Source organism: Oculina patagonica, chromosome 8 (genome assembly GCF_052425735.1).
Source record: "Oculina patagonica isolate OP01 chromosome 8, crgOcupat, whole genome shotgun sequence".
Classification (NCBI taxonomy): Eukaryota; Metazoa; Cnidaria; class Anthozoa; order Scleractinia; family Oculinidae; genus Oculina; species Oculina patagonica.
Genome location: NC_135765.1, coordinates 24,477,637 through 24,504,186, shown reverse-complemented (window position 1 = coordinate 24,504,186; position 26,550 = coordinate 24,477,637). Strand labels below are relative to the sequence as shown.

The 26,550-nt window shown below is 39.8% G+C and overlaps 1 protein-coding gene across 1 annotated transcript; it reads left to right on the top strand.

The window, feature by feature from the left end:
• The first annotated feature begins 1,754 nt into the window (after window positions 1–1,754).
• On the top strand, window positions 1,755–14,601 carry LOC144662181 (protein SSUH2 homolog). Its single transcript, XM_078522939.1, has 14 exons — window positions 1,755–1,812; window positions 4,539–4,610; window positions 5,596–5,967; window positions 7,601–7,744; window positions 8,179–8,254; window positions 8,938–9,073; window positions 9,173–9,233; window positions 9,916–10,040; window positions 10,410–10,472; window positions 10,905–11,008; window positions 12,255–12,347; window positions 12,657–12,759; window positions 13,596–13,700; window positions 14,053–14,601. Exons 2-14 carry the CDS (start codon window positions 4,553–4,555, stop codon window positions 14,197–14,199), a joined length of 1,587 nt encoding a protein of 528 aa, XP_078379065.1. The 5' UTR covers window positions 1,755–1,812; window positions 4,539–4,552; the 3' UTR covers window positions 14,200–14,601.
• Window positions 14,602–26,550: the final 11,949 nt, after the last annotated feature.

The window sequence follows — 26,550 nt, the reverse complement described above, 5'->3', positions numbered from 1 at the left end:
AATCCTCCCATTTACCATCAGTCTCATTGCAGGCGGTTTTTGGGATGTCACGCAACGCAACCCCAGTAGAAAGGGATGCTCACAGCAAAAAAGACTAATTTTCCACCTGATATGGTTTTTTTTATTTACCGTCATGGTGCGGTTTAAGAACTGTAAACTTATCTACTTCTGCATAAAATACAATGTGAAATTTGAAAACACTGTCGCAAGTTAAAATTGCTACATCATGACTTCAGTTCTCAGTAATGAGATTTATTCATTTTTAACAGTAACAAAACGGTTAAATAAAAAATTTAACTTCAAAACAATACAACTTTTAAGTGGTCTTAAAGTATAACGGTTCATGTTTACAAAAAGTTGAAACTGGTTGGTATAAGACAAAAGTGCATAGGGTGAACTCACCAAGAAGATCTGAAAAACTGATTGAAAGTCACTGATACAATGAATGGAAACAGTAGGTCATAATTATAACATACAATACTTATTGCAAATTTAAACTCTCACTAGTGGTTATATCAATTATTCGAATGTTAACGTTCTTGAACCTGACTAGACAATTGCAACAACAACGTCTTAGGCCCGTTTCAGACGCCGTACTTCACATGAGCAGAATCGAATTAGTTCAATTAAGTTCATGTGAAGTACGGCGTCTAAATCAATTCGGAACGGCTGATTGAATTCGGATCGGCTCAGCCGTTCTTCACGTCTAGCTCAGCCGGGAATAACGGCTGTGGACCGGCTTTGATTCAAACGCCAATCTTCACAGGAGCCAAACCAAATGCATAAATTATGAAAATGTTTTTGTTTTTTTTTTTTCACCACAGAGCATGCGCTTAAGGTTAATGTAAGGATCCAGAATGGCGCCAGAGTGCAAAACATGCTTTAAGCGAAGAAGTTGATATGTGCAGTTCGTGCTTTGACTTTACAAAATGCTCCTGCATTAAGTGCAAGATTCCAATTTGAAATAAGTGCAATAAGTACTCGGCAAGAACGAGCATATTTGGATGTGCCGTTTTCGGCTCGAGAAAACATCAGAAGCATACTGAGAAGGCAAACACTCATCAGTTGTCGCCTTCTCGTCACAATGTGATTCAATACAGTCTGCATCCTTTTTCTTCTGTTTGCCGCCCTCAGCTCTCAATCATAGAATCTCAGAAGAACCTTCGACCTGCGTAAAAACCGCTGGCAATACTAATTGGTTTTTCTATTTAATTAAGTTCGGCTGAATTAATCTCGGCATCTGAATCAATTCAGCCGATCTAAATAATTTAGGTCGGCCCAAAAATCTTATTCGATGCGGCTCATGTGAAGTACGGCGTCTGAACCGGTCCTTAGATCAACAGACTAACTCTAGAATCTAACGCAATTGCACCAACACAACGTTTTGTTACTCAAAGAAAACAGACTACCCATAATTAAGTATGTCGAGCAGAAATCTGCGTAACCTTTGCTTTGAGAACCTGTCTGGATCCACCAACCCACTGAGTCCACTGAGTTCTGGGTCCTTCGTACTCAAGTCTTCGTTTTTCGAAAGTTTCGCTTTCAACCCAGTTGCTTTCTGGTCCCCATTTAGTACTACCAGGTATCCATAACCTGAGATCAGGTTTTTTTTTCTAACACTACTTTTATTCTTTTTATGCGACCCCGAAAAAAAAGAGCGTAACTTTCTGCCGTCAAGGAATTGCGTTGGTGTCCTGTGTTGCCATGTTTTGATATCCTCGTACCCAGTTCTTTTGGAGTGGGAGCCGCCGGCAAAAAAGGTTGGCCATCTGTTATACGGCAAGAGTTATAAGCCATAAATCAGGATACCTTGTAAGTTATGTTCAACTATTTTACCACTGGCAATGAGTTAGAATGTATCAATACCTAAGGAAAGTAATATTTCCTTGATCGTGATTCGTACAGACCACTTAAATGTCGGCGAGTATTTGAGCTCACTCTGTTAACTAAATCGATGTGAAATGAACCTTTTAAAATTGTTAACCTGTTGTCATGCAATATCTACACTTTCATATTTATGTAATTGCTGTTGCAGAAGTAGATGCTGCTACTTTTTCTTATTAACGTTATTATGACTGCTAAACGAGTGGCAAGATTTTAGTCGAAATTTGATTCAGTTTTCGATCATGCATATCTTTGATCTCTTTGGGGCTTTTGTTGTAATTAATAATTTGCATTGCCAGGGTTTATGTAAATATACAATGTTACAATGTTAAAACTTTAATGTAACTGCTTACTAACAAAATCTGTTCACTTGCACCGGAAAAGCTCTGTAACCAAGTTGCAGAGAAAACATTATTTTATAAAAATGTGACTGCCATGCTGGAATTTTAACTAATTTCTACTCCGTGTGCAGTCCTTTCAGAATATTGAAATTTTTGTAATCTGATTGGTTGCCTGGCAGACAGATCTTTTTACCTGGATTGTTGGCGCTCAAGTAACACTGTCTGCAGTGTAGTTTTCATGATATCTGTGGGTTTAAAAAAAAATAATAAAATAATATTATTCTTAAGGTTACTGTAGACCTTCAGAGGCCAAATTTTGCGATTTTTTTTTTCTTTGCTCATTCTAAACCTAAAATTCTGATTTATAGTTTGGTGAAAAAAGTAATGTAAAATTGTTAAATGATCGCGAGATATCGAGGAAAAAAAAATTCTTTTTAGAAAAGTTAATAAATAACAAAAGGTGTTATAATCCTTATTACACATGGGGCGCTCCGTACATTTTTCGCGGAAAAGTTCATCCGGCGACTCGAGTTACGCAGATTTGAATGTTTTATTTACATCGAAAGAGATGTTCTGTTTAGCGTGGGTTAGGCCACAAGGATCAGTGAATTTTCATGCAAAAGTCTGTAAAAAATGATATGAGTTCGTCGAAAAGAGAGAACACAACTTGGACAAAATTTCGTAAGAAAACCGCGTTAAAGAAAATGAAAGAGGGAGATTAGAAGAAAGCCAGAAGCAAATTGATGCCCAGTTGGAGCTCAAGATCAAATCGAACAATAACACTCAAGGGAAAGCTTTACCGAACGAATTCATCCCCGCTACAGCACTTTGTTTGGGATCGCCGGTCAGCCGATTTTGGCTGTTATTTTTGCCGCTTGTTTCCCGTCCTTTCCCGTTTGCTCGGCGTAACCAATCGAACAAAATCGAACTAAAAATCAATCGAACCCAATCGAACACCAATCGTTCGATTGTGTTCCGTAATCGAATAAAATCGAACATCTAGTTTGCTGTGAGTTCGATTTTCGAACCAATCGAACACAATCGAACACAATCGAACTCAGTTCGATTCGATTTTGTTCGGTATCCGTCTTTTTATAACTGAATCACGCAGAACTAATCAGTGGGTGGTGCACCGTACAGAATGTCCGCAATATAAATAAACAGGATTTCAGATTTCAAACGTCGGACTGAGTACGATTTTGTTCGACTGTCGACTGTTCGGTAATCGAACGTTCGATTTTGTTCGATTGACCAAATTTTATTGTGAGTTCGATTATGTTCGATTACCGAACCCAATCGAACGATTGGTGTTCGATTGGGTTCGATTACCGAACGTTCGATTGGATACGCCGGGCTGCTAGCGCTTCATTTTCCTTTTGTTTTCCCGTGTTAGAATCCATTCTGGTTGTCCTTACTTTCCACATATCTAGCTGCTAGTACTCCAAATATTCGGGCCAAATTTACGGTTCGGAGCCACGTTCAAATCATTCGACCATGATTTGATTGCGAAATAATAGTGAATTTCAATGGAATATTTTGGTGAGGAGTCTCTGGGGACGCAAGCTTGTGTTTCAATTGGTCGGCGGCATGACCGCGTTGACAAACACTTTGATGAGGTGTGATAACCTTGCAAATCTTTAGGAGCAGAAAAATCGGGCTTTATTTTTGCGAGGATTCCACTGCTTCAAGCGAATTAATAGGGTATGTAGATTTGACGGATTTTAACGAAACTTGGCCAAAGTGTCCCTTGGTTATTAACGCGCCAAAGTGTGTGAGGCTTTTTTAATATTTCGAATATTTCGCGTTTTACGCCTTCTTACGTGACGAAGATCAGCAAATATTCTAATCGCCGAGTTTACAATAGATTTTCTCAGCAACCAATAGGAATATCCAAAAAACCTCACACACTTTTGCAGTCCATTACTGCTGATTGACACTGTTCAGTTTGTTTAGTCATTTGTGCGAACACGAAAGCAGGTAATTCAATTTAGCAACCATCGTCAGTGTTGCGGTTTAAGGCTTGCGCGAGCTTACCATTAGACTAAATCTTTAAAATAATAATTTCTTTAGATTCTACATTCTACTAGCTTTACAGTGATATATACTTTTCTAAGGTTTTGTAAAAAGAAACGCGCGTATAACGATTTTCCGGAAGAAACCCCTAAAGGTCTGCAGTAAGCTTAAGGACTTATGATTCCATGGGGTTGAGTACAGATATTTTCTGAGACTGCACAATAAAGGGAAAGAGAGTATATGACCAATTATTCCTATTTCTGTTACTGCTCATCCACTGTCAGTGTCAGTGTCCAATAGTGGTGCTTTGAGGCATGAGTCAGGGACAGTACCTCCCACCAGGAGCCCAGGTGGGACAACCTATGTATCCAGGTAGGTACAGTATACAAAGTCAAAGCTCTTGCACTTTATCTTTTGTGTTCGTGTTATAGTTGGAAATTTCTTTTGCTGAGTTTACCTTTGAATGCAATTTTCGTCTCGTGTCAAGACAAGACGTTTTTGGTTAACTTACTTATAAAGTACGATAACTGGGGGGGGGAGGTACTCATCATAATCTCGAGAAGGGTGGTGCGGCCCGGCCTCCTAAACCCTGACCTCTGATTTTCCTAACCTGTTTAACACAGAATGCCACTTTTTGATTCCCGGTCTAAGACGAACAAGTCAAATACCTCACTGGCTTTGTATCAATGCCAAAATCAACATAAGTCAGCAATACGGAAGAATTTGTGGCTAAGTTTGTATAAATTTACACCTCTGCAGGCATATCAGCCAATCCTGTTTGACATTGGTCCATGTAAAGATACCCCGTTTATGACAAAAAGGGGTGAAATATATACCCCGTTTAAGACAAAAAAAGCCTGAAAGCCATACCCTATCGGGCCGCGCGTCCCCGTTAAGCCCTTATAAGGGAGTACCCCCTCCTGAGGATGATACCCAGGACAGTGCATCAGGTCTTATAAATAACATGGTCTTTTTCAATAACTTGTGAACTCTGCTCAATTAGTGTTCATGTTTTCGCTGCCATAATCATCTAAGTGGACCTAGCTCTCAGGAAACAAAATTTCACTTCAACTGGTTCAAAACGTCATGTCCTTTTGTTGTAATTTAGAGGTTTTAATATATTTAGTTTGTTTCTGTTGGCTCTAGTCAAAATTTTGATTGGTGGTGCCAAGTGAAAAAAAAGCAATCGTTAGTTTGGCTTTGAACTTCAGAGTAGACATGTTACTAAAAGGTTACCGTAAAAATAAACAGTTGCAGCATAGGTAGAAGATACATGCGTATTGTGCACTGATGAAACTTCAACATGAAATAATTATGTAATTACTTATTTGATAGCTATAACTGTCATCTGATTTAGGTCAACAACAACCAGATTACGGATCTACACCTGAACAGGGTTATCAACATCAACAAGCAGGTAACGGACCTCCCCAGCAGCAACCAGGTTATGGACCTCCTCAGCAGCAACCAGGTTACGGACCTCCTCAGCAGCAACCAGGTTATGGACCTCCTGAGCAACAACCAGATTACGGACCGCCCCAACAACAACCAGCTTATGGTCCTACGCAAGGACAACAGCAGTACCCTGGAGGACCACCCCCTCAACAACAAGGCTATGGACCCCCACCCTCTCAGCGGCAAGGTTTTGCTCCCCCTGTAGGTCAGCAAGTGGGTTCTGGTGCAATGCAACAAAAAGATGGTACTCAACCTGCTTTTGTTCCACCACAAGGTATTATATGTTAAGATTAATAATAATGTTAATATGTTAATAATAAGATACCGTTATATATAATAATATTTCTAATAATTTATTATAAAAATAATAATTAATAATAATAACAATAATAATAGTAATAAAAATAATAATTTTAAAAATGACAATAACTTTATTTACATGCAATCATTAAAAATACAAGCACCGATAAAAAGGATTAAGAATTAAAAAAAAGCTATATAAAAAGGTACAATGTCTTTGTATAAGCGAGAATTGAAATCTTAAAATCATTTCTAATATGTAATTATTTTTTTCTATATTTCAAAATCAACTTTTAAAAATGGTGATTATTAAAAGAAAAGAAAAGCTAATAAAAATTTTATATGTATTATTCTCGTTTCCAATAAAATTTAAGAGTCTTTAGGGAAACTATTGGTTTCGTGCTCGACCTTTCTCTATTTCTATATCAATGTCATTAATGTTTAGATTGTTCCATCTTCTGATAGTGCGTGAACCTCTGGCATGAACGCTGATCTCGATGCGGCGTCCCAGGTGTCGTGGAGTGTCTTCCCCTTTCTTTTTGCCAGGTTCTGCTAGTCTGCTGTAGTATCGTCTGCATTCTTCTGCCATTCCTCCCGTACTTGAGAATACTAGCGGAGGGAATGTGCCGGCTTGCTCGATTTCCAAAACTCTCTTTGCATATGAGCGCCATTTCCCATTTTCATGCTGGCGATAAATTTGGTCTTGGCTGAGATCTTTATATGATTCTGCGTTGGGGTGACAAATCCTCACGTCGAAAAAGGCAGAATAATAATAGTTTTAATAACAATACAGATTTAATTAGCATTTTTCATGAGGTGGCTCTTCACCAACTAATTTTAACTAAATTATAGTAAATTACAATTGACTTGTTTTATCCAAAAATACATGAAAATTACCAAATCCTTACTTACGCGTATTTGGTAATTGACCTGACAAGCATGAAGTCATAAGATAGCTGGATATTGCAGAAGTTTTTTTCATTTTTACATGAATACAACCATAGGCTATCACACAGCCTCACACAGGTTACTACACATAATTTACCTTTAACATCCTGTGTTCTTTGTGCCAAGTGTTGCACAAGCATACAACCCCAGACAAAAATATTGAGAAGTTTTCCCTTTTGTGCCTCCCCTCCCCTCCCCTATTTAATGTTGAGCGAAAAGCGACCAAGGTTACACCACAGGTCCAACGTCTGTTGGAGTACTGCTGTTTGGTTGAGTCTCTCGGTGAGACCCTCACTCGGCGTCTCGTCAACTCTCCTTCGCCTCGTACACGGGGTCTCTTTTCCCTTTTCTCCTCTCCATCACCTTCTTTCTCCATCACTCTCATTCGCTTGTTCCTGTGGTACACACACAACTTGGTTGTGAAATGAGGGACCAACATTGATATGGGGGAGCGGGGGGGGGGGGGGGATCCTACAGCAGTACATGAATGGGGATTGCTATCTAAATTGAATTATAAACTCTCTCAATCGGGTTTGTTTTGACAACCTTCCCAACTCTTTTTGTCTTGGGTTGTAGTTAATTTAATAAGGTTGCTTAGAGCTCAGTGTTAAAATCCAGTACCAAGAAACAACTACCAGTAACTTGGTTTTCTCTTGTAGGTGAAGTACAAGCTCCAAGTTATACTGGATCAGATGTCCCTGATCAAGATGTGGATGACAACGAGAATGTCGCACCCCCTCTGTCAAGTGCTCCACCAGCTGATATGTTTAGCAAGTTTGCAGGATATGAGAATGTTAATTTTGGTAAGTGATGGCAGTGGCAAAAAAGTTTATATATTCAATATTAATTTTTAAATAGTAAAATGGCAATTAGGTTAAAAGTGAAGTCTGTATTCAGGCCTTGTGGCCCGTCAGGCCCAAGCTTATCCTAGCTCACTGATAACTATTATTGTGGGAGGCGTGGTGGCCTAATGGTTAGTGCGCTGGACGCCAGATTGAGTGGTATTTACTCTCATAATACCCTTAAAAATGACAGTTCTTAGGCATTAAATGGTTACCAGCAAATTTAATACTGGAGTACCTAAAACTCTGTGATGGACTAACATCCCATCCAGGGAAGGTGGGGGGAGGGGGCGGGGGTAGAAATACTTTTAGTGGCTTTAAGTTATGGAAACTGGGACAATCTCCATCTTGAAGTGTCACTGGGCCCAAACAATTATTGCAATACTGGTTTTCAGGTGCTGATTACTTGCCCCCTCCACCGCCATATGAACCACCACAACAGCAGCAAACACCAGAACAGATTTCCCAACAGTAAGTTGATCAAGGAGACTATATATATAATTAGCCTGAGTAAATGAACAGAAGTCATGCTACGCTGCGGCAAGCATTAGCGCCCTAAAGTGTGTGTGTGTGTGTGGGGGGGGGGGGGGGGAGGAAGCGTACAGCTCACAGTTAAGTTATGCTTTAAGAGTTCCCTACAAGACTTCCATTGTGCTACATTGTGTTACTTGTTTCTTGCATGTGATTACATCATATGATGTATTTGAGTTCCTGGGTGAATTTATGTCTGGTGAATGTGTGATAAAGCAAGCCAACTTCTGCACTGCTGATCGTTTACCCCAAAATTTCTATGCTGTAACATTTGACACAGACTCACGTCAGGCTTTTAGCCAGGTGGGAGTCCAGGAGTCCTATGGACGGCCACTTTTCAGAGAAAATTAATTAGAATAACTGTATACAGAGGGTTTTTTTTAGCAAATTTGGAAGCCTTGAGATACCTTTGCACTCATAACTGCAGAAAAACACCTGGCATGCTCCTCAGGCCCTCCTATGGGGACAAAGTCAGGCCTTACAAAAATTTTGGACTCCTACTTTTTAAATCCTGGCTAAAAGCCCGACTCGCGTATTGTTTCATCACATTTTCCAGAAGTTGAAAATTTTACCAGCTTTATCATGTTTTGATGCATGTATAAAATTGAACATTTGTCTTGTAGAAAGCCGGCCACAGCCATAACAGAAGAACAAGCAAGGGATGCACTCCTGGCTTTTGTAGCTGAGAACTGCTGTTATGGCAAGAAAGCTGCAACAGACATGAACATCAAGGACATAACTCCATCAAGTGCTTATCATGTAAGTGGGAAATAAGCAGGTCTGTGCCCTGCACTGTCAACATGTTAGCATGCCAACATGCAAATTGACTGATTAGTAACTTTTTTGTTTCATTTCTAGTACAACTTGGCTAGTTTCTGTGAATCCAGATCCACATCCTGGAAGTATGAGCCATACCGAGGTGAGTTTGGAAACAATATGCACCAGTTGTACAAGTACCTCTGCTTTAAATGAACATCATTTTGTCTATTTTATTGATTGCCGTAGATTATATAAGTTGTTGGTAGGTGGTATGGTGGCCTAGCTAATGATTAGTGCATTGGACTCTAGACCGGGTGGTTCAAGTTCAAGCCCCTGGCTGGGGCACTGCATTGTGTTCTTGGGCAAGACACTTCAATCTCATAGTGCCTTTCTTCACCCAGGTGTATAAATGGGTACAGGTCTGCAAATTTAATGCTGAGTGTTACTGGTCTGATGGTCCACGAGGCTCAAATGCAGACTTACTTAAGTTACCTTTTACCATAGATCTGGTTTTTTTGAAGCATGGACAGGGGGTGGGGCAAAATTAAGCTGTTGGGTGGCATAGTTGGGTCATAGTTAAGGTTTGTGAAAACTAATAAAAACTAATTTTTACTTCCCACCTATTCTGTTAGTACCACAAATATCATCTTGTCATTTTAAAGTTTGTTGATATTCGTCGATTCTCTCCACTCTTGGTCAGTCATCTTTTCTCTCTAACAAGTTCCTTTCATTTATCGAGAACTGATCTAAAAAATGAATCCAAGCATTTCTGTCAGTATGCCTTGATCTAGTTAATATGTTCAAAAAGAGGTGACCACACCCCTTGAAACGTTCTCTCATAGGTCAGCACATCGATGGTCCTCAGAATGGCCCTGCCCCTCCACCCTGGGCCATTCCTGCTCAAGCAACCCAGTTATTCACACCCCAAGAAACTCACATCGAAGTGCCGCATACTGCTACAGTTAAGGTATATGCCATGCCTGTCATGAGACTAGTGTAGGACCAGTTTGTGGATGTTTAGACCATTTTGGAAAAATATTTTACAGCTTAGGAAATTTAAATTAAAGAAGAGCTGTATGACTTGACAAAAAACAGCATGTGTTATGACTGAATTGATTGGAAGTAGATGAGTTTGCCTGTTGAGAGATTTGAAGATAAAGTGTGTTTGATGTCAGAAGAGAGGTAGATGGTTTACTGCATCATGTGAGTGTGCAAAGCGTCAATCCTGAAATAGGATCACATAGTTTATTTTAACCTGCGATCAGGCGTTCTTTTTTTCGCATTGACACTTCCGCCATTATTTTATGCCTTATTTTGTTAACATTTGTAATTACAGCCTTGCCATGAATGTTTAGCCATGGGCTATAAACGTTGTTACAGATGCTATGGAAGAGGACGGGTAAGAACTTTTCAATTTTCCTCCATCTGAATGCTATTTGTTCTGAAATGGGGTATAGTTTATGCACTCTGGTTGGTAATTATGTATAATTCTTGGTCTGTTCTGAAATAGGTACCAAGTTTTGGGTTAGGTCTAAAATAGGGTAGGGAAAACTGGTCTGAAGCAGAGTAAGGATTTCAGAAAGCACACCGAACCCCCATCCCAAATTTTCAGGAGGAATCCCTCCCTCTCTTCACAAGGTGGCTACTTACCATGACTTAGTGTCCGCTAACAAAAGGTGTCCATTAGCAGAGGTTTGGCTGTAGATGTAGCCTGTGTACAGACATACAATCCTTCCTGCATTGATGAAGGAAGAAGCTGGGAATTTGCTCAGAAGCTAATACAGTGGATGAGTTTTTGTATTCACAAACTATCCCCTGCATTTTCTTCCAGACAAGTTGTAAATCGTGTCATGGCTCTGGCCGCCGTACAGAGTACCGCGATGGACATCGTCATCGCACCCGCTGCACCCGGTGTCACGGATCAGGAAGGAGAATGTAAGTATTGTTGATAATCGATTTTAAAATTCTCCTTAGCACTCACACTCACTCATGCCCATTACGCCTAAGTGGCATGTAGGGCAGCAACATGCTCCCTCCACATCGGGCGGTCCCTTGCCATGAACTTAATGCCCTCCCAGGTCTTCCCCATCTCCTTTATTTCCTTCTCAACCGTCCGTCGCCATGTCATCTTTGGGCGACCTCTCTTATCTGTCATGCACCATGGGAGAATCTGTACGTCGTAGACATTATTTATATGTCTGCGAAGGAGGCCAGTAAGATGCTACACAAATTGTTGCACATCTACGTCAGCGAGAAAATTGCTTTAATGAAGAGGAAATGCTCGAAACGTCAGCATTCAAAATTTGATATAGCAGCTAATAAACAGTAAACTAACATTTTAACATAGCAAGCACAGCTGCGCAATGAAATTCAATATACGTGAAGGTTCACCATAATCAAGTGGGCACGCTGACAGCGTGCGCAAATCTCTTAGTCAGAAAGTTATTTTTCTTGCGCGGGTTTGACGTACATTTCCACCGGTAATGTTATAAAACAATTTTTTCATGCTTTTAGCTGTCCACCATAGAGTTATGGTGTACTTTAGAAGTTTGGAGAGCACTCAAGAAGCTAGAGTTGCTCCTGGCTATCGCCTCGGGCAACTCTTACGCTTCTTTCGTGTTCTCCAAACTTCTGGCATGCACCATAACTCGATAATGCAAGCTACAGCATGAACCAATTGTTAATTTTGTAAGGCACGCGTTATTTTATCATTCTTTACATAACAGCTGCGTATGCCATGATAACAAATGACAAAGAGTTACATCACCCATTAAACGGATGCTTTTTTTTCCTAACGACCATTCTAACGGAAACAGGATTTTTGTTATTGGTCATGCTGTCCATTCTAATGGTATGACTTTGAGTTTAACGATTAAGCTTATTCCGTTAATGTTTTGAGAAAGCTTTTTTAAAGAAATGCTAACGGATGTTAACGTTATTTTGGGGCGCGTTTTTTTTTTTTTTTTTTTTTTTTTTTTTATGTTAAACCCAAAAAAATTTATTTTCTTTATAATTATTAATAGTTTTATGCCAGTTTAACGGATAAGCGTTAACGTACATTTTCCTGTGCGTGGTCACAACTAAATTTAACTAATTTTTAAAGGTGAATTAACTTTATCAACATTAAGCTGATAAATAACTTTGACGTAACAAAATTTGGTTTTCTATCTGATTGTTACAGCTGTCACACTTGTCATGGTCACGGCCGTGTCATGTGCTGGACTTGTCATGGACAAGGCCAGCTGAAGATGTTCATCCAACTGACAGTCAAATGGTGAGTATTCTCCCTCCTCCACCCCCCCCCCCCCTCCCACTACCTGGGCCTACTGAACCTCCAAAGGCGTGAAAACCTCAAAATAATTAGCTTACTCAGGTAGGAAACGAGGCTGGTAGAGGTCACAGATTACGAAGGACAAATGTAAATACACATTACCTAACTAAGCTAGAATATGTCTGCATTTTCATCTCGGCCAGAGACAGCGAGCAATGTATTTCTTTCTAGTTGATAGTAAATACTATTTCATGGTTATGTTGTATAGATAAAATTCTTTCATTTATGATGCTTTCTTTCCTTTTAATCCAGGGAATGCCACATTGATAATCATGTGACGGAGAGAACAGATCTACCAGATCATTTGATAGTTGGATCTCAAGGAACAGACATTTTTACCCAAGAACTTCCAAGGGTAAACTCTTCTTCTCGATCTTTAGTTCCTAGCTCGCACGATTCTACTTTAGCTTAGTGGTTGAACTTCCAACATATGTTCCGGGGCGGACTTCCATAGAAAAGGGGCTGGAATGCTCGTTGGAAATTTTGAAAAAGAAGCCCTAAAATAGAACAATTTTTTGGGCATCAAAGATACCAAAAATACTGAAAATAGAGTTTATATTTGTATATTTCTTCGTGTGCAACCCTTTAAGAGACCTCGACGGCTAAAAGTATTGGCTTTTTTCCCGGAACACCCTTAGTTAGACCAAAAATCCGAAATTTACACCCCTAAGCGAGACGACGAGCATCCCCGCCTCTTTCATATGAGAGCCCCCCCCCCCCCCCCACCACCACCACCACCTTGGGCATAGGTTCAACAACTGTTTGTAGATAATTTTCCAAGTAGCATGTGTGTTCATTGACTGATTCAAAAACTCATTAATGATTCATTAAGAAAATACAAAGGAAATTAATGTTTACTGAGTGACTTTATATCTGATACAGACACGGCTAAATTTTGTGTCCAATTTTCTTGGCCAAAATAACCCAAAATCTAAATATTAATGCCAGAATGAAAAGATCTACATCAGAGGTTATTAAAGCCGTTCAATGAACTCGCAGTTCGTGCTTTATCAAGTCTAAAACACTCGGCTGCGCCTCGTGTTTTAAACTTGATAAAGCACTCCTGCCCGTTTATTAAACATTACTTAATATTTCTACCAAGTTTAATGTACTGTACCATAACAACTTTACATACAGTATTGATAACATTGTATGTTAATTGTTGTATGTTCTCTGGAACTATATTTGCAGGTGTATCCGATAACAGCTTTTCGTGACCATGCTGTGAATGGTGGTTCACAGCGACTTGTTGACGCTCATTCTCGAAACTGGCCATCAAAACGAATCCTTATGCAGGTATAAAACAATGAAATCATAGAAAAAAAGAAAACCTCTAGACAAGGGTAAACATCACATGCATATTCACCCCCCCCCCCTCCCCCCTCCCCCCCCAGAAAAATAAATAAATAAAAAAGTAAAGGACGAGGCTAGTATCCTGCTACCTTGACCGTTCACGCTTGGTCAATAAAGGATTTATTATATGGCATAAAAAAAGCCATTCAGTTTCTCACGAGACGCAGTGGCCAATCTAAGCGACGAAAATGTTTCGTTCCACCATCGCCCTCTTTGAAGGAAAATAGCGCCAATACAAAGTAAAGCCGAAGAAAGAGAAGTTAATACTTTATTTCTTTTTTTTTTTCTATTTCAGCGTCAAACTTTACGCACCGTGCCAGTGTCTGAAGTGAAATCTGAATGGAAGGATACTAATACTCGATTCTGGGTGTACGGGCTTGATCATAAAGTGCACGCCCCAGACTACCCCCAACAGTGCTGTTGTGGCTGCAATATACTTTAGACTAACAAAACAAAAGAAACAACTGTTATTTGCAACAACCAAATTGTAATGTAACCTTGTTTTAAAGGCCCTAGTTATATTCCTCGTTAAACGAAATTTTCCCCACAACTGAATTTCGAGGTCTGAAAGAGCAACATTTCGGGACATTTAACTTCTGCGCATTTGGAGAATTTCTTAACAAAAAATCACGAAAGATGCGAAAATTGGATGTCCGAAAATTTTGTTCCATAAGGTGTTTTAATATAGGTGATTCTATTGAATACAGACTGGTGTAAAGACTGAAAGGCTTTACACGAAGATTGCGCTGGTGTTTTAAGTTCAGTTTTAGGTGAATGAGTATGACATAAAGAAACATAGCTATAGGTTTTACTCATCTTAATATAGATTATAGTGATGCTCAGTTAAGAGGGCGTCTTTCTTAGAAACACCCACACAATTTCGCGTAAAAATAATTTTGCCTGAAACTCTGTCAACTGAAATACTTTACCGAGGTTAGAACTAAAACAGATTTGTTTTGATTTGAAATGATATTCTGGCCGCGTTAGGAGCCATAAAATATTTTCCCTTGTCAGCCCCCGTCACAACGTCTCGAAAATTGAAAAATAGGCACTTTTCGTAACACTGTAAAATATTTCTTTCGCATTATTTAGCCGCAAATTTTATATCAACTTGCTCATAAACCTTTCTAGTTTTCCAAGAAAGTCACAATTTGCCTCTCAATTCTCCTGAAAAGACAAAATGGAGCGTAATATGACCACTACAAATCGCCTTCGAGCGAAGGCTGTAAATTGGCTTCGATTTAGAGGCTATTTTTTAAATTTTGGGACCAACCTAATACTTCTAGCCTATACAGCCGACTAGAGTAGTCGTTATCTGCAAATATGTGCAAAATCCCATGTACGTTTTCAATATTTCAAAAGTTGTGACCGTTTTTATCAGCACATGTACCAGCATTTTCGATTTTTTAGCCTATATTGAAATCGAACTCTCTCGAGCAGATTTTGACACACATGCAGCCTACCTGCTTCTCATTTCGGTTTATGTCCAACGTTAGACGGTTAACAATCCCCAGCCTGAATCCAAGGCTACATTTCGCACTAAATAGCCCATTGAACACCGTTTCAGAGCCGTTTTTCTTCAAGAATCAGTCAAAAGACACTCCGAGAATGGTATTCAGAGAACATAGCCGCGATTTGAGGTCTGAATTCCGAAGAAACATCACCATTTACAGCGTACATCTCGACAATATCGATACTGTGTGATGCTGCTTCCGCAGAGGTCCGCATAAATGGGGAGTCCGCTGATCGCTTGTGCCAACAAGGCAATGTTACTATCAATGTTACTATAATTTTTTTAAATCAAAATTTGGAAAGCATGCGCAATTTCGAGTTTTAAATAAATCAATCCTATACAAACAGGATGAGCCCTAAGCAAACCGAGGAGCAACTTTAGAATTTCGCAGAAGGTTAAAGAATACCTTACGGCACGGTTTACACTAGGAGTAAGAACTTGGCGAAAGGCGGATCCTTCCCCATAGTTGTACAGGCCGGGGGGGGGGGGGGGCAGGGAGGGCTGCAGCCCCCTCAAATTTTGGGCTACTCAGATTTTTTGGGCAGCAAGAGAAATTTGGGCAAAGCCAGTTTTTAAAGAAGTTTTTTTTTTTCGAAGAGATAGATATTTTCTATTTTAAGGGGATCATTTGTTGATATACATTTTTGTAATTTTTTTACTGTTGGGCACTGTACTGCAAATATCTGTCACAGTTAAACACCTGATATAGAAAGCTTCTCTGCGTTACTAAATTTTATAAAATCGACGGAGACATTCTGGAAGCCGAGCAGAAAATGTGCGCGAGTTTTCGCCGTGTGCGCGGATTAGGCTACATGTCTGTTTCAGAAATGCAAGAGAATGATCTATTTGATAAGTTTTCAGAGTTTCCTTACGTTCTTCATATCCGTGAGTGATACCTGCTACATCGTGTTCTGCAGAACGATCATTCAGTGCGTTGCGCAGATTGAAAACTTACCTCCGCCGCATGTGATGTGACGACAACGTGTCAGTATGGCCAATTAAAAAACAAAAACAAAACAAGCGTTTCTCGTCCCCGCCCGCTTCATTTTATGGGGCCGCCTCTCTTTTTTATTTTTGGAAAAATTAGAACGAACAAAAACCAACAATGTTTAGTTTCACTTTGTACGGAGTAAGACATGGCTTTTGTCTGCGTTTAATACAAACTAAGGCCCAAAACTTTAAATCCTTGTTACACTAGGTCCGTACTGGATAGGTCAATTACCTTGCAGGATTTATTTTGGAAGTTCGCTTCTGGCCTGAAGAATTTGACGATGGAGGAACAAACATTAGTGTCACCAATAGGTGTTTAAAGCGCTAGAGCGATTGACACTTAATACAAGTTTACTACTTCTACATCAATATTCGAACAACACAGGTATGGAATACAACAAAATAATAAATAATTAAAAAATAAAAAAAATGCGCGCGGCCGCTCTCTTTTTTTATAGAAATCGGGACAAAAAACATTTGTTTTTTTTTATTTTATTTGGCCTAAATTATTACTTGCCATCGCACTTATTAGCATTTAATGGGCATGTTCTAACTCTGTAGTCAACAATGACATGGATTGTATGGTTGATATCTTCGGCCGTCGAAATGGTAGAGACAGCTATTTCTTTTAACGTGCTGTATGAGCTCATATGATACATTCTTATATAAGAATTTTTCACTTCATTTGAAAGCCTATGTTAGTGCTTCGTATGAACTTTGTTTCTTCTAGACTGTTTCGTAAAAATTTGGGCATGCAACTTGCGAGAATTTTTTTGGGCAAATGTCTCACCGCCCCTCTGGCAAAAATTGCCCGTACGCCTATACCCTTCCCAAGTTGCAGTAGACATGCGAAATGCCAAAAATGAAGACAATGAACGTATGTTTACAAGAACAGAGTGGCTGACGAAGAACCAAATCCAGCGCCTTTTCTACCGACTAACAGCAAAACGTCGCAAGGATCAGGGTGTGGTCGGAATGTCACCCGATGACGAGGAAGATATCCAATGCCTCCAGGAAAATTCCGACAGACAAGTTCTGGTAGATGAGGTTAATAGAGAAATCAACGTCTCGCATCCCACCTGCTACGACACGTATGACCTCTGTGAACGTTACCACAGCAACACGCTTCAAAAATTCAATGTGGTCATGCTGAAAGCCATCTGTAGCCACTTTGAGATTCATGTAAAATCAAAAGAAAAAAAGCAACTTCTGATAGACAAGGGGACGGATATGATTCGTGAATGTGTTTCTGACTAAACCATGTTAAACATCCTGTAAGAGTAACAGACAGTCGTTGAGTAGTCTTAGCTCCATGCCTTGACATAGCTGTGCTTATATTACGTTCTACGTTTTATTAAGTCCTCTCATCCCTCTCATCAAAAGGCAGGCAGGCTAAGAATACTACATCCTATAAGTGGTTTTCACTGTCACGCCGCCAAAAATAAAACCAAAACTATTAAGTAAAAAAAAATTATTGCAGGTTATAGAAAACTGCTATATAAACTACCGTTACTTGTCCAAGTCTCAGATCTGTACATTATTCTGTACTCTAGTTATCCGTCAAATTGTTTCACGCAAATTTGAAGAGCACAGACATGTGATCTGGCATTAAATTCTGCTACAAATCCGATCACCCTCACGAAAAAGTAAACATTCAAATAAACTCTTCCCGCAAAACCTCAACGCTCAAGTATCCAGAGTATTAAAAATGGCAAGATGAGGATTTTTTTAAGAAAACGTGACAGCCTTCTGGCGGCCATCTTAGGTCTTGTGTGGCGTGAACTCCGAAATTCAAAATGCTATATATTACAGTCGGCCGGACTCCAGATCGAACTGTCCGCGGTTCGATCTTTGGCCAGCGTTGCTGTATTGTGTTCTTTAGCAAGTCAATTTTCTCTCATAGCGCCTCTACATACCCGGGTGTATAAATGGTTACCGGCAAAATAATTCTGGGGTGGGGGGGTGGGGACTGCGATGGACTAGCATTCCATCTAGGAGGGAGTAGAACAATTCTTAGCCGCTTAATGCTCTCGAAACCGGGATAAGCTGTGACAGTATGGGCCGTTTGGCTCGAGGCTTCGCTTTTAAAATATATTTATTTATAGGATTGATTTCTTTAAAACTCGAAATTGCGCATGCTTTCCAAATTTTGATTTAAAAAAAATTATAGTGACATTGCCTTGTTGGCACAAGCGATCAGCGGACTCCCCATTTATGCGGACCTCTGCGGAAGCAGCATCACACAGTATCGATATTGTCGAGATGTACGCTGTAAATGGTGATGTTTCTTCGTAATTCAGACCTCACATCGCGGCTATGTTCTCTGAATACCATTCTCGGAGTGTCTTTTGACTGATTCTTGAAGAAAAACGGCTCTGAAACGGTGTTCAATGGGCTATTTAGTGCGAAATGTAGCCTTGGATTCAGGCTTTCGCTCGCCAACAAGGGACTCGATAGATGCCGTGGTGCTCAAGTTTTGAAGGCAATACCTACCAATTTGCTGGAGTTATTATGGAATTTAGCAATCTGGGGATTGTTAACCGTCTAACGTTGGACATAAACCGAAATGAGAAGCAGGTAGGCTGCATGTGTGTCAAAATCTGCTCGAGAGAGTTCGATTTCAATATAGGCTAAAAAATCGAAAATGCTGGTACATGTGCTGATAAAAACGGTCACAACTTTTGAAATATTGAAAACGTACATGGGATTTTGCACATATTTGCAGATAACGACTACTCTAGTCGGCTGTATAGGCTAGAAGTATTAGGTTGGTCCCAAAATTTAAAAAATAGCCTCTAAATCGAAGCCAATTTACAGCCTTCGCTCGAAGGCGATTTGTAGTGGTCATATTACGCTCCATTTTGTCTTTTCAGGAGAATTGAGAGGCAAATTGTGACTTTCTTGGAAAACTAGAAAGGTTTATGAGCAAGTTGATATAAAATTTGCGGCTAAATAATGCGAAAGAAATATTTTACAGTGTTACGAAAAGTGCCTATTTTTCAATTTTCGAGACGTTGTGACGGGGGCTGACAAGGGAAAATATTTTATGGCTCCTAACGCGGCCAGAATATCATTTCAAATCAAACCAAATCTGTTTTAGTTCTTACCTCGGTAACGTCTTTCAGTTGACAGAGTTTCAGGCAAAATTATTTTTACGCGAAATTGTGTGGGTGTTTCTAAGAAAGACGCCCTCTTAATAGCATTGCTAACGCAATTTAAAGTGAGGGAGTGTAGAGTGTACGTATTCAATTAAGGTCTTGAGCTTTCAAGTTTCGTTGCTGTGAATAGAGGTCATGTAGATGACGCGAGAGAAGGGAATGGGGGAGTAGTAACTAGATTGTTGTAGATAATTTACTTTAGTTGACTAAATTGATGGTCAATTTGAAGTTGAATTTAAAAATTGACTATTCAAGCGTTAGCCATTTGCCCGAGCGAGCTGATTTGAGAAGATTGATGCGAAGTTAATACAAAAACGAATCTGAAACATAGTTCGTCGCTAGTGTGCTAGTCCTGCTGAGGAAAGTTCTGAAAAGATCTTTTCTCCCTGCTCTCAAGATGACTTCCGTTCAGCTTGTCGAAAGTCAGCCACCAACAACAGTTCTTTTCAAAGCTACCCTCGCCCGGACGATCACACTATACGAACTACAATTACTCCTGGGCTCAAGCACTTAATTATGTTAAGCATATAGGTGTTAGTTTCAGTTTAAGACACGCAAACGCGTTACGAGTCTCTTGTAATCAATTCTGTTTTTAAGTTTATGTAAACTTCAAGTAATTAAAAAACTCCCTTCAAACGTGGGAAATGTCACGCTAAAACCTGACTTGGTGTGAGCTCGCGCATCAGGAAATAAAAATTTTCCTAGACTGCATCAAATTCCTGAAATAAAAATGTCACACAGATTCTCTTTGAACTTCTCAGTTGATTGCTGCGCGCCACCTGAACATTTTTTTTCTAACAAAAATACCCGTACCTCATTGGGTCGGGTGGCAGCTCTCGCAAGGTCTCACATGAATGGCTTGCTACCCTTCGAGAGAACAAGAGAACAAACAACAGAAACAATGCTAATAACCTTCAACATAGTATCAAATGCCACACTAAAGGACCATCAGAAAAACAAGCCTATGAGAGCTGCCACACTATTGTTACTGTTGCGAGTTTTAGAATGGGATTCAGCGAACTGTTAGCTGGACAAGTTATGCACCATTCTGACAAGAATTCTCAGCTCACACAAGTAAAACGTTCATATCGGACGATCAAAAATGGCCATCTCCAACACGGCTACGTTTCACCCAGCTCGGCCGATTCGGCTTAGTTATTCCTCGGCCCTGGGACTAGTTATGCTATCACTTAGACAAGCTATAAGTGAGTTATCACCCAGCTCAACAAGTTAACATTCAAGCCACTCGGCCCTGTTCGGACAACATATCGTCCAGCTCGAAAAAAAAAGTGTCGCCAGGGGGGTGTCGGGGGGGGGGGGGGTCACGCCCTTATAAGGGCTTAACAGGGACGTGCGGTCCGATAGGGTATGGTTTTTAGGCTTTTTTTCTTGAACGGGGTATATATTTCACCCCTTTTTGTCTTAAAGGGGGTATCTTTACATGGACCAATGTCAAACAGAGCCTGCAGAGGTGTAAGTTACAAGCCGAATTTCACAAATTCTTCTGTATTGCTGACTTACGTTGATTTTGGCATTGATGCATAATTCACGATTACAACAAGGTAGGAGGCCGGGCCGCACCTCCCTACCCGAAATTATGTCGAGTACCCCTCCCCAGGTGATTTAGAAAAGTTATCGCCCTGTGCAGCAAAACAAACACAAAAACATCAAGAAGAAAGGTACAATATTTTGATATGGAGGATCGCTGACAGATGAAAGGGAAACCGCGGACGATTCAAGGGTAGACATAAGGCAGCCTAAAGTATAGAGAATGTTGTAGATGGATGGTAAAACTGTATCAAGGGTAAATCTGACCTACAACAAACCTATGGAAATTTGGGGGTAAGTGAAAGGAATATAAAGAGAATAAAATTCAATATAAGGGGATAAAAATACAGATATTTCCAAGCGAGACATGTTTTTTTTTCCTTTTTTTCTTGTAAAACAGAATCGACAAAGAAATGATCTGTAGCCACATGTGCACATTGCGGACCTATCAGATCAAACAAGCTGAGGGACGTTATGTGACGGCTGCCAGTTTGACACGTTCGCCTCTTTCCAATTCCCCCTCCACCCCCTCCCCTATCTCTTTGACGCGAGCTAACCTACGAAAATTATGCAATATTGAAACAAAAAATGATGTTATTTTTGTTTTTAACTCATGGCGCTGGCACAGATTGAATATTTTCCGCTACAATAACTCTGGAAATTTTTTATGGACCATTATTAGACTACCTACCTCCCCACCCATGGTGCTATTTTGCTCCCCAACTGCCGACAAAATATCGATTTTTGTCCGGCAGCTTTATAGTTCAAACAGATCGGTTGAGTTCCGGATACGTTTAGCGCGCTGTAGATTCTGAGTTCTGAGAAAGGTAATTCAAAGAAAGTATACTTTACAGACCTTCGTTCGCTTACTAAGGTAAGGTGACATGTAATTAATACTTTGTTTTTTGTGTAGAAAAATATAATTGGATCGCCTTTGTATTGCTTTGCTAGCTAGCCTCAGCTGAAATGACAGATTGGGCTATTGCATTTAATATCCGCACCCCCCCCCCCCCTTCCCCTGTTGAGGACAGGTCTTTCATTCTTACCCCTAAAGAAATCCGTTGAAACGAATACACCTCTAAAGAAATCCACTAAAAATGCCTTAACCCCCAGTGAAATTCTTTGAAAATGTGCTAAACCCTCAAGAATTCCATTAGAAATGCATTCTTACCCCTAAGAATTCCATAACTTTTCACCCATTCCCCCTAAAGAATTCCCTTATATTTTTATCTAACCCCTGAGGAAATCCACTGATTTTTGCCCTTGCCCCTAAATAAATCCACCGTTCCTCAACAGGCCGGGAACAAAAATTTCATGCAATAGTCCATTACGGTAAGCTGGCTACCTCCTATTTCATCGCTGATCATCAAACGAAACTACTTTTAGACTCCGAGGTTTTAATATGTAAGCTTATTTTATTGAAAGGTAAAAAAAGCAAGACTTGAATAGTCTGTCGAGCTTGTAGCAGAAAATTTGCTTGCGTGCAAGATTGTCTTACAATATGATCCACTCGCAAAGTACATGATGGCTACGTCAGGGCTGCATCCAACCCTTTTTTGTAAGATTCCACTGAGAAAACAGCTCTGATCTTCAAGAGCAAACTTTACATTCTGCACAAAAAAGGCAGTACGAAAGCAGGGTTAACCCATCGTGTTGTTTCAGAAAAATGCAGGCCCTCCCGTGGATTGTTTTTGGTACAGGCTCCCCGTCAAGCTGTAAGAAATAGTTTTAAGTGATGGAGGGCATGGCGATATTGTTGCTAACTCTTTAATACGCTGTGGGACCCGGAGAGGTCGATTTTCTACACGAAATAGAAAATCACCGGCACGTGATTTCTTAAACACCGCTTTTATTTCCGGTAGAAAATCTACCTCTCCGGGTCTCACAGCGTATTTTGGAGTAAGTAACAATAACTCCATGCCCCTCCACCACTGAGGTCGATTTTGTTGACCTGACGCCATTTTGTGTGTGGTTTGATGGGCCGTGCATAACAAGAAAAGCAAAAATCGCACTTCGGAGAAATTTTCTACGCTTAACTAGAGCACTCGGAACCAAATGGACAACGATAGGAAAGAGAAATTACCGGAGATAACGGTGGTGGAAATTCTGTAGCTATTTGACCAATTTCACGGAAGATATTTCGCTTCCAGTGAGATGCTGTCGAAACTAGTTTCCAGTCTTCGGAATATTTAATAAAGTACACATGCTCAAAATTTCGCAAAGCAATAACTCGTTCAAATCACTTCAAATTGGCTCAAGCAGCTGGCAAACAAGAAAGAACACGACACAGCAACAGTGTAAGTCAATTTTATTCATAAACATTCGAATTCCTATATCGTAAAACAAATTTAATTCATTCCCATACAAATCTTTATAAAATGAGTCTTAGAGTGCTGTGGCTCTTATCGTTAGCTTGGGCTGCCTGTGCATATATTGGGGAATTTGATGTGAAATGTCACCTACGTGGTCGCGTATATAATTATAAAAATTATCATCCATGGAGGGTGGAGTATATTTGATGCCCTGTTAAGTCTTAACAAATGGGAGGCGCGGTGACCTAATGGTTAGTGCGCCAGACTCCGGATCAAGCGGTCTCACTGTACGTACTCTCTTTGTATAAATGGCCTTGGGTACCAGCGACATAATGCTTGGAAGGGTACCCTGCGATGGACTAGCATATTTGTTTCTTCTGTTTAAGTGGCATGCCTGCAAACTAGCTATCTCGAAGCTAAGTGCATGACCACTATAAACAACATAATTTACATTTACATTTTTTCATTTACATCCCATTCAGGGGGGAGTAGAAATATTCCTAGCCGTTTAATGCTACGAAAACCGGGATAAGCTCCGGCAGTATGGGCCCCATGGCTCCAGGCTTCCCCTCCCCCCTTTTTAAGTCTTAACAAGTGGAGCATTTGACCGTGTAATTACTTTCAAGCTAGGCTAGTAGAGTGGAACTCAGCCTTAGGGTCACCTCATTTATATGGTCACCCCATTTATATGGTCACCCCAATTATTGCCGTCACTTTTTTCCCCTGCCGAAATTCCCATAAACAGTGTATTTCCTTTTATGATAAAGTGACAAGCTTACAAGTGTTCTCATTGCTTTTAACAGCATGTGCTTTATAAGAGTACAAAGCAAACAGCTTACAAATGCTGTCACCATCATCTGCTGTTTATGTGCACACACAGCTTGAAGATTATTTCAGATCTCTCTTTTTTTCAAAAACCATAGAGAAATTTCATGGCTCAAATAGTACAGTTCTACATGTAGGTACATAAAATTGACACATTTTAATTGAAGGAATTTAGATGCTCTTTGTAAAAAGAATTTGCAAAACCAAACACTTTGATGATGTAGTCATGTATGATTCATCCCACCATTCTGCGTGCATCCTAGAACTTAATCCTGTTTGAATCCAATTTCTCCATAATCTAAAGAAAGCTCATTACAATTTTTTCATGTTCTTGTCACTTCCTTGCTTGCTTAATTAATAACAGGACAAAGCATGATCGCGGCTGTTTCATTTAATGAATAATTAACCCCATTAATGCAGCTGCCTCGTTAATTTGGCGAATGGCCACATTCTGAAAACCCAACCTGTATAATCCCTAATAATTTTACCCACTCATTTGAGCCAAATGCACATTCCTAATTAACCAAACAAACAAATACCGTATGCATTCTTGTTTTCCCAGCCATATTTTTCTTTGCCAAAAGTGCTACCCGTAGATTAAACTCAGGATAAGACCAAAAATAAGAAACTCAGGTTGCCTATTTCATTCAAGCATGGACTAAAAATTAAACCAAGAGTAAAAACATTTCAATGTGTTTGCTCCTCCAGTCTCCTTTACACTTAATACCATTTAGTCAAAAATAGAATATTTACTAAATTGCAACACAGTTTTACGCAAGTTACTCTAATTCAAGGTCTATCAAATTCAAATTCAATGAAGTTAAATCCCTTCTCTTCTGGAAACCAGTAAAGACATTTTAACTCTACCCTGTTTATATGGCCACCCTGTTAATATGCTCAAATTGCCATGGCTCGTTGGTGACTGTATTACCACAATAGTGAATTTGACCAAAATTTTTCAAAGTAGGTCAAATGTCTAAGAGTTTGCCTACAGGGGATGAGACTTTTACATTTGACTGATAAACAATTTATTTAGCTAAGATTGATTAGCTATGCCTTATAATGATTTTCAATGCAATATTTTTAGTTGCGTTACCCAGCTGTCCCCTGACAGCAGATTGCCGGCCATTTCTGGGTAAAAGTAAATATGATCCAACTATATATGCTACTCGCGAGGGAATTCGATCCATATCCTTAACCCCGTAGTCCCGCCATATTTTGTTCTCGAAATAGCGGAAGGTAGTAAATCGAAGTTCAAAACGGTCTGCTACGAAAACGACAATCACAACCACATTTATAGAATGATGGGGCATCTTACTAACCACGGCATTAGCTAAAAGGCCATGAGGACATTTATAATAGCTCAGCGACATAAAACAAGCCCTAGTTGATCGACTATCAGATCTCAGCAAATCTTGGAACACAGCACATTACAGCCAACTGAACTTGTTCTTGTGCACTGTGATCATCAATATTTATAAGTATTATGAATTTGATTACTTACCTTATTAAAGGAGAAGTTCACTCCAGAATGGCCATTTATTTTCTTTACGCCAATAAAAAGTTTATACAAAGATACGTTATCCACCAAAATTTCAGCCTCAAACGTGCGCTATAATCCTACGAAATCTTTCTTTGAAGTAGCCCAAAACTTGACAACTGAACGCCGCCATCTTGGAGCTGGTAATGTGTGCGTGACGTCAAAGAGCTAAGCCTGAAGTTTGGCGGGGAAATTTAAATACTCGAAACTCCTTATTTCTTTGTAGTGGCTTTTGTTTGTCAAAATGCCTGTCTGTGCAGTACCATTTTGCTCAAACAGAGCTCCAAGAAATACAAAAAGAGGTGTTTATTTTCACCGTCTTCCGATATTTAAAAGAACAATTGCTCAAAATTGGACACAAATATTTGTGTGTTCCGAAAACTATGTGGAAGACTGCTTCAAAGTAGATCAGAGATGCAGTCTCCTGCGTGGAAATACCCACAAGAGATGGAAAAAGCCAGACGAAATATAAACCATTTTTAAGAAATCTCCTTATGTAACTCCCTTTAAACGACATGCAAGCGAAAGGAGGCGAAAGAATAAGGAAAGAATGGAGGTTAGTCATTTTGCTTACCGTGTTTTCTCAAATCAAACACCTCCGGCGTTTATTTCAAACTTGGCGGGGTCCGGTGTTTATTAACGAAGTGCAATTTTCTGTAATTTTTTCAGTCCCGAGAACCACGATTTTTCTCGTCGTCCCGGCCGACAAACTGCTCTTGGGTCTCCGAGGATGATTTTTACCAAAGTTACAGTATTGCATACGGCACGTGCACGTTGCAATCAAGATTTGTTACAAACCGAACTGCAGAACATAAACAGCCAATGAGTCCATAAACGGCAATGTCGCCAACGTCCTCCGCAGTTATAAACGTTCACTATTATAAACAACAGTGCGACAGTCATGACA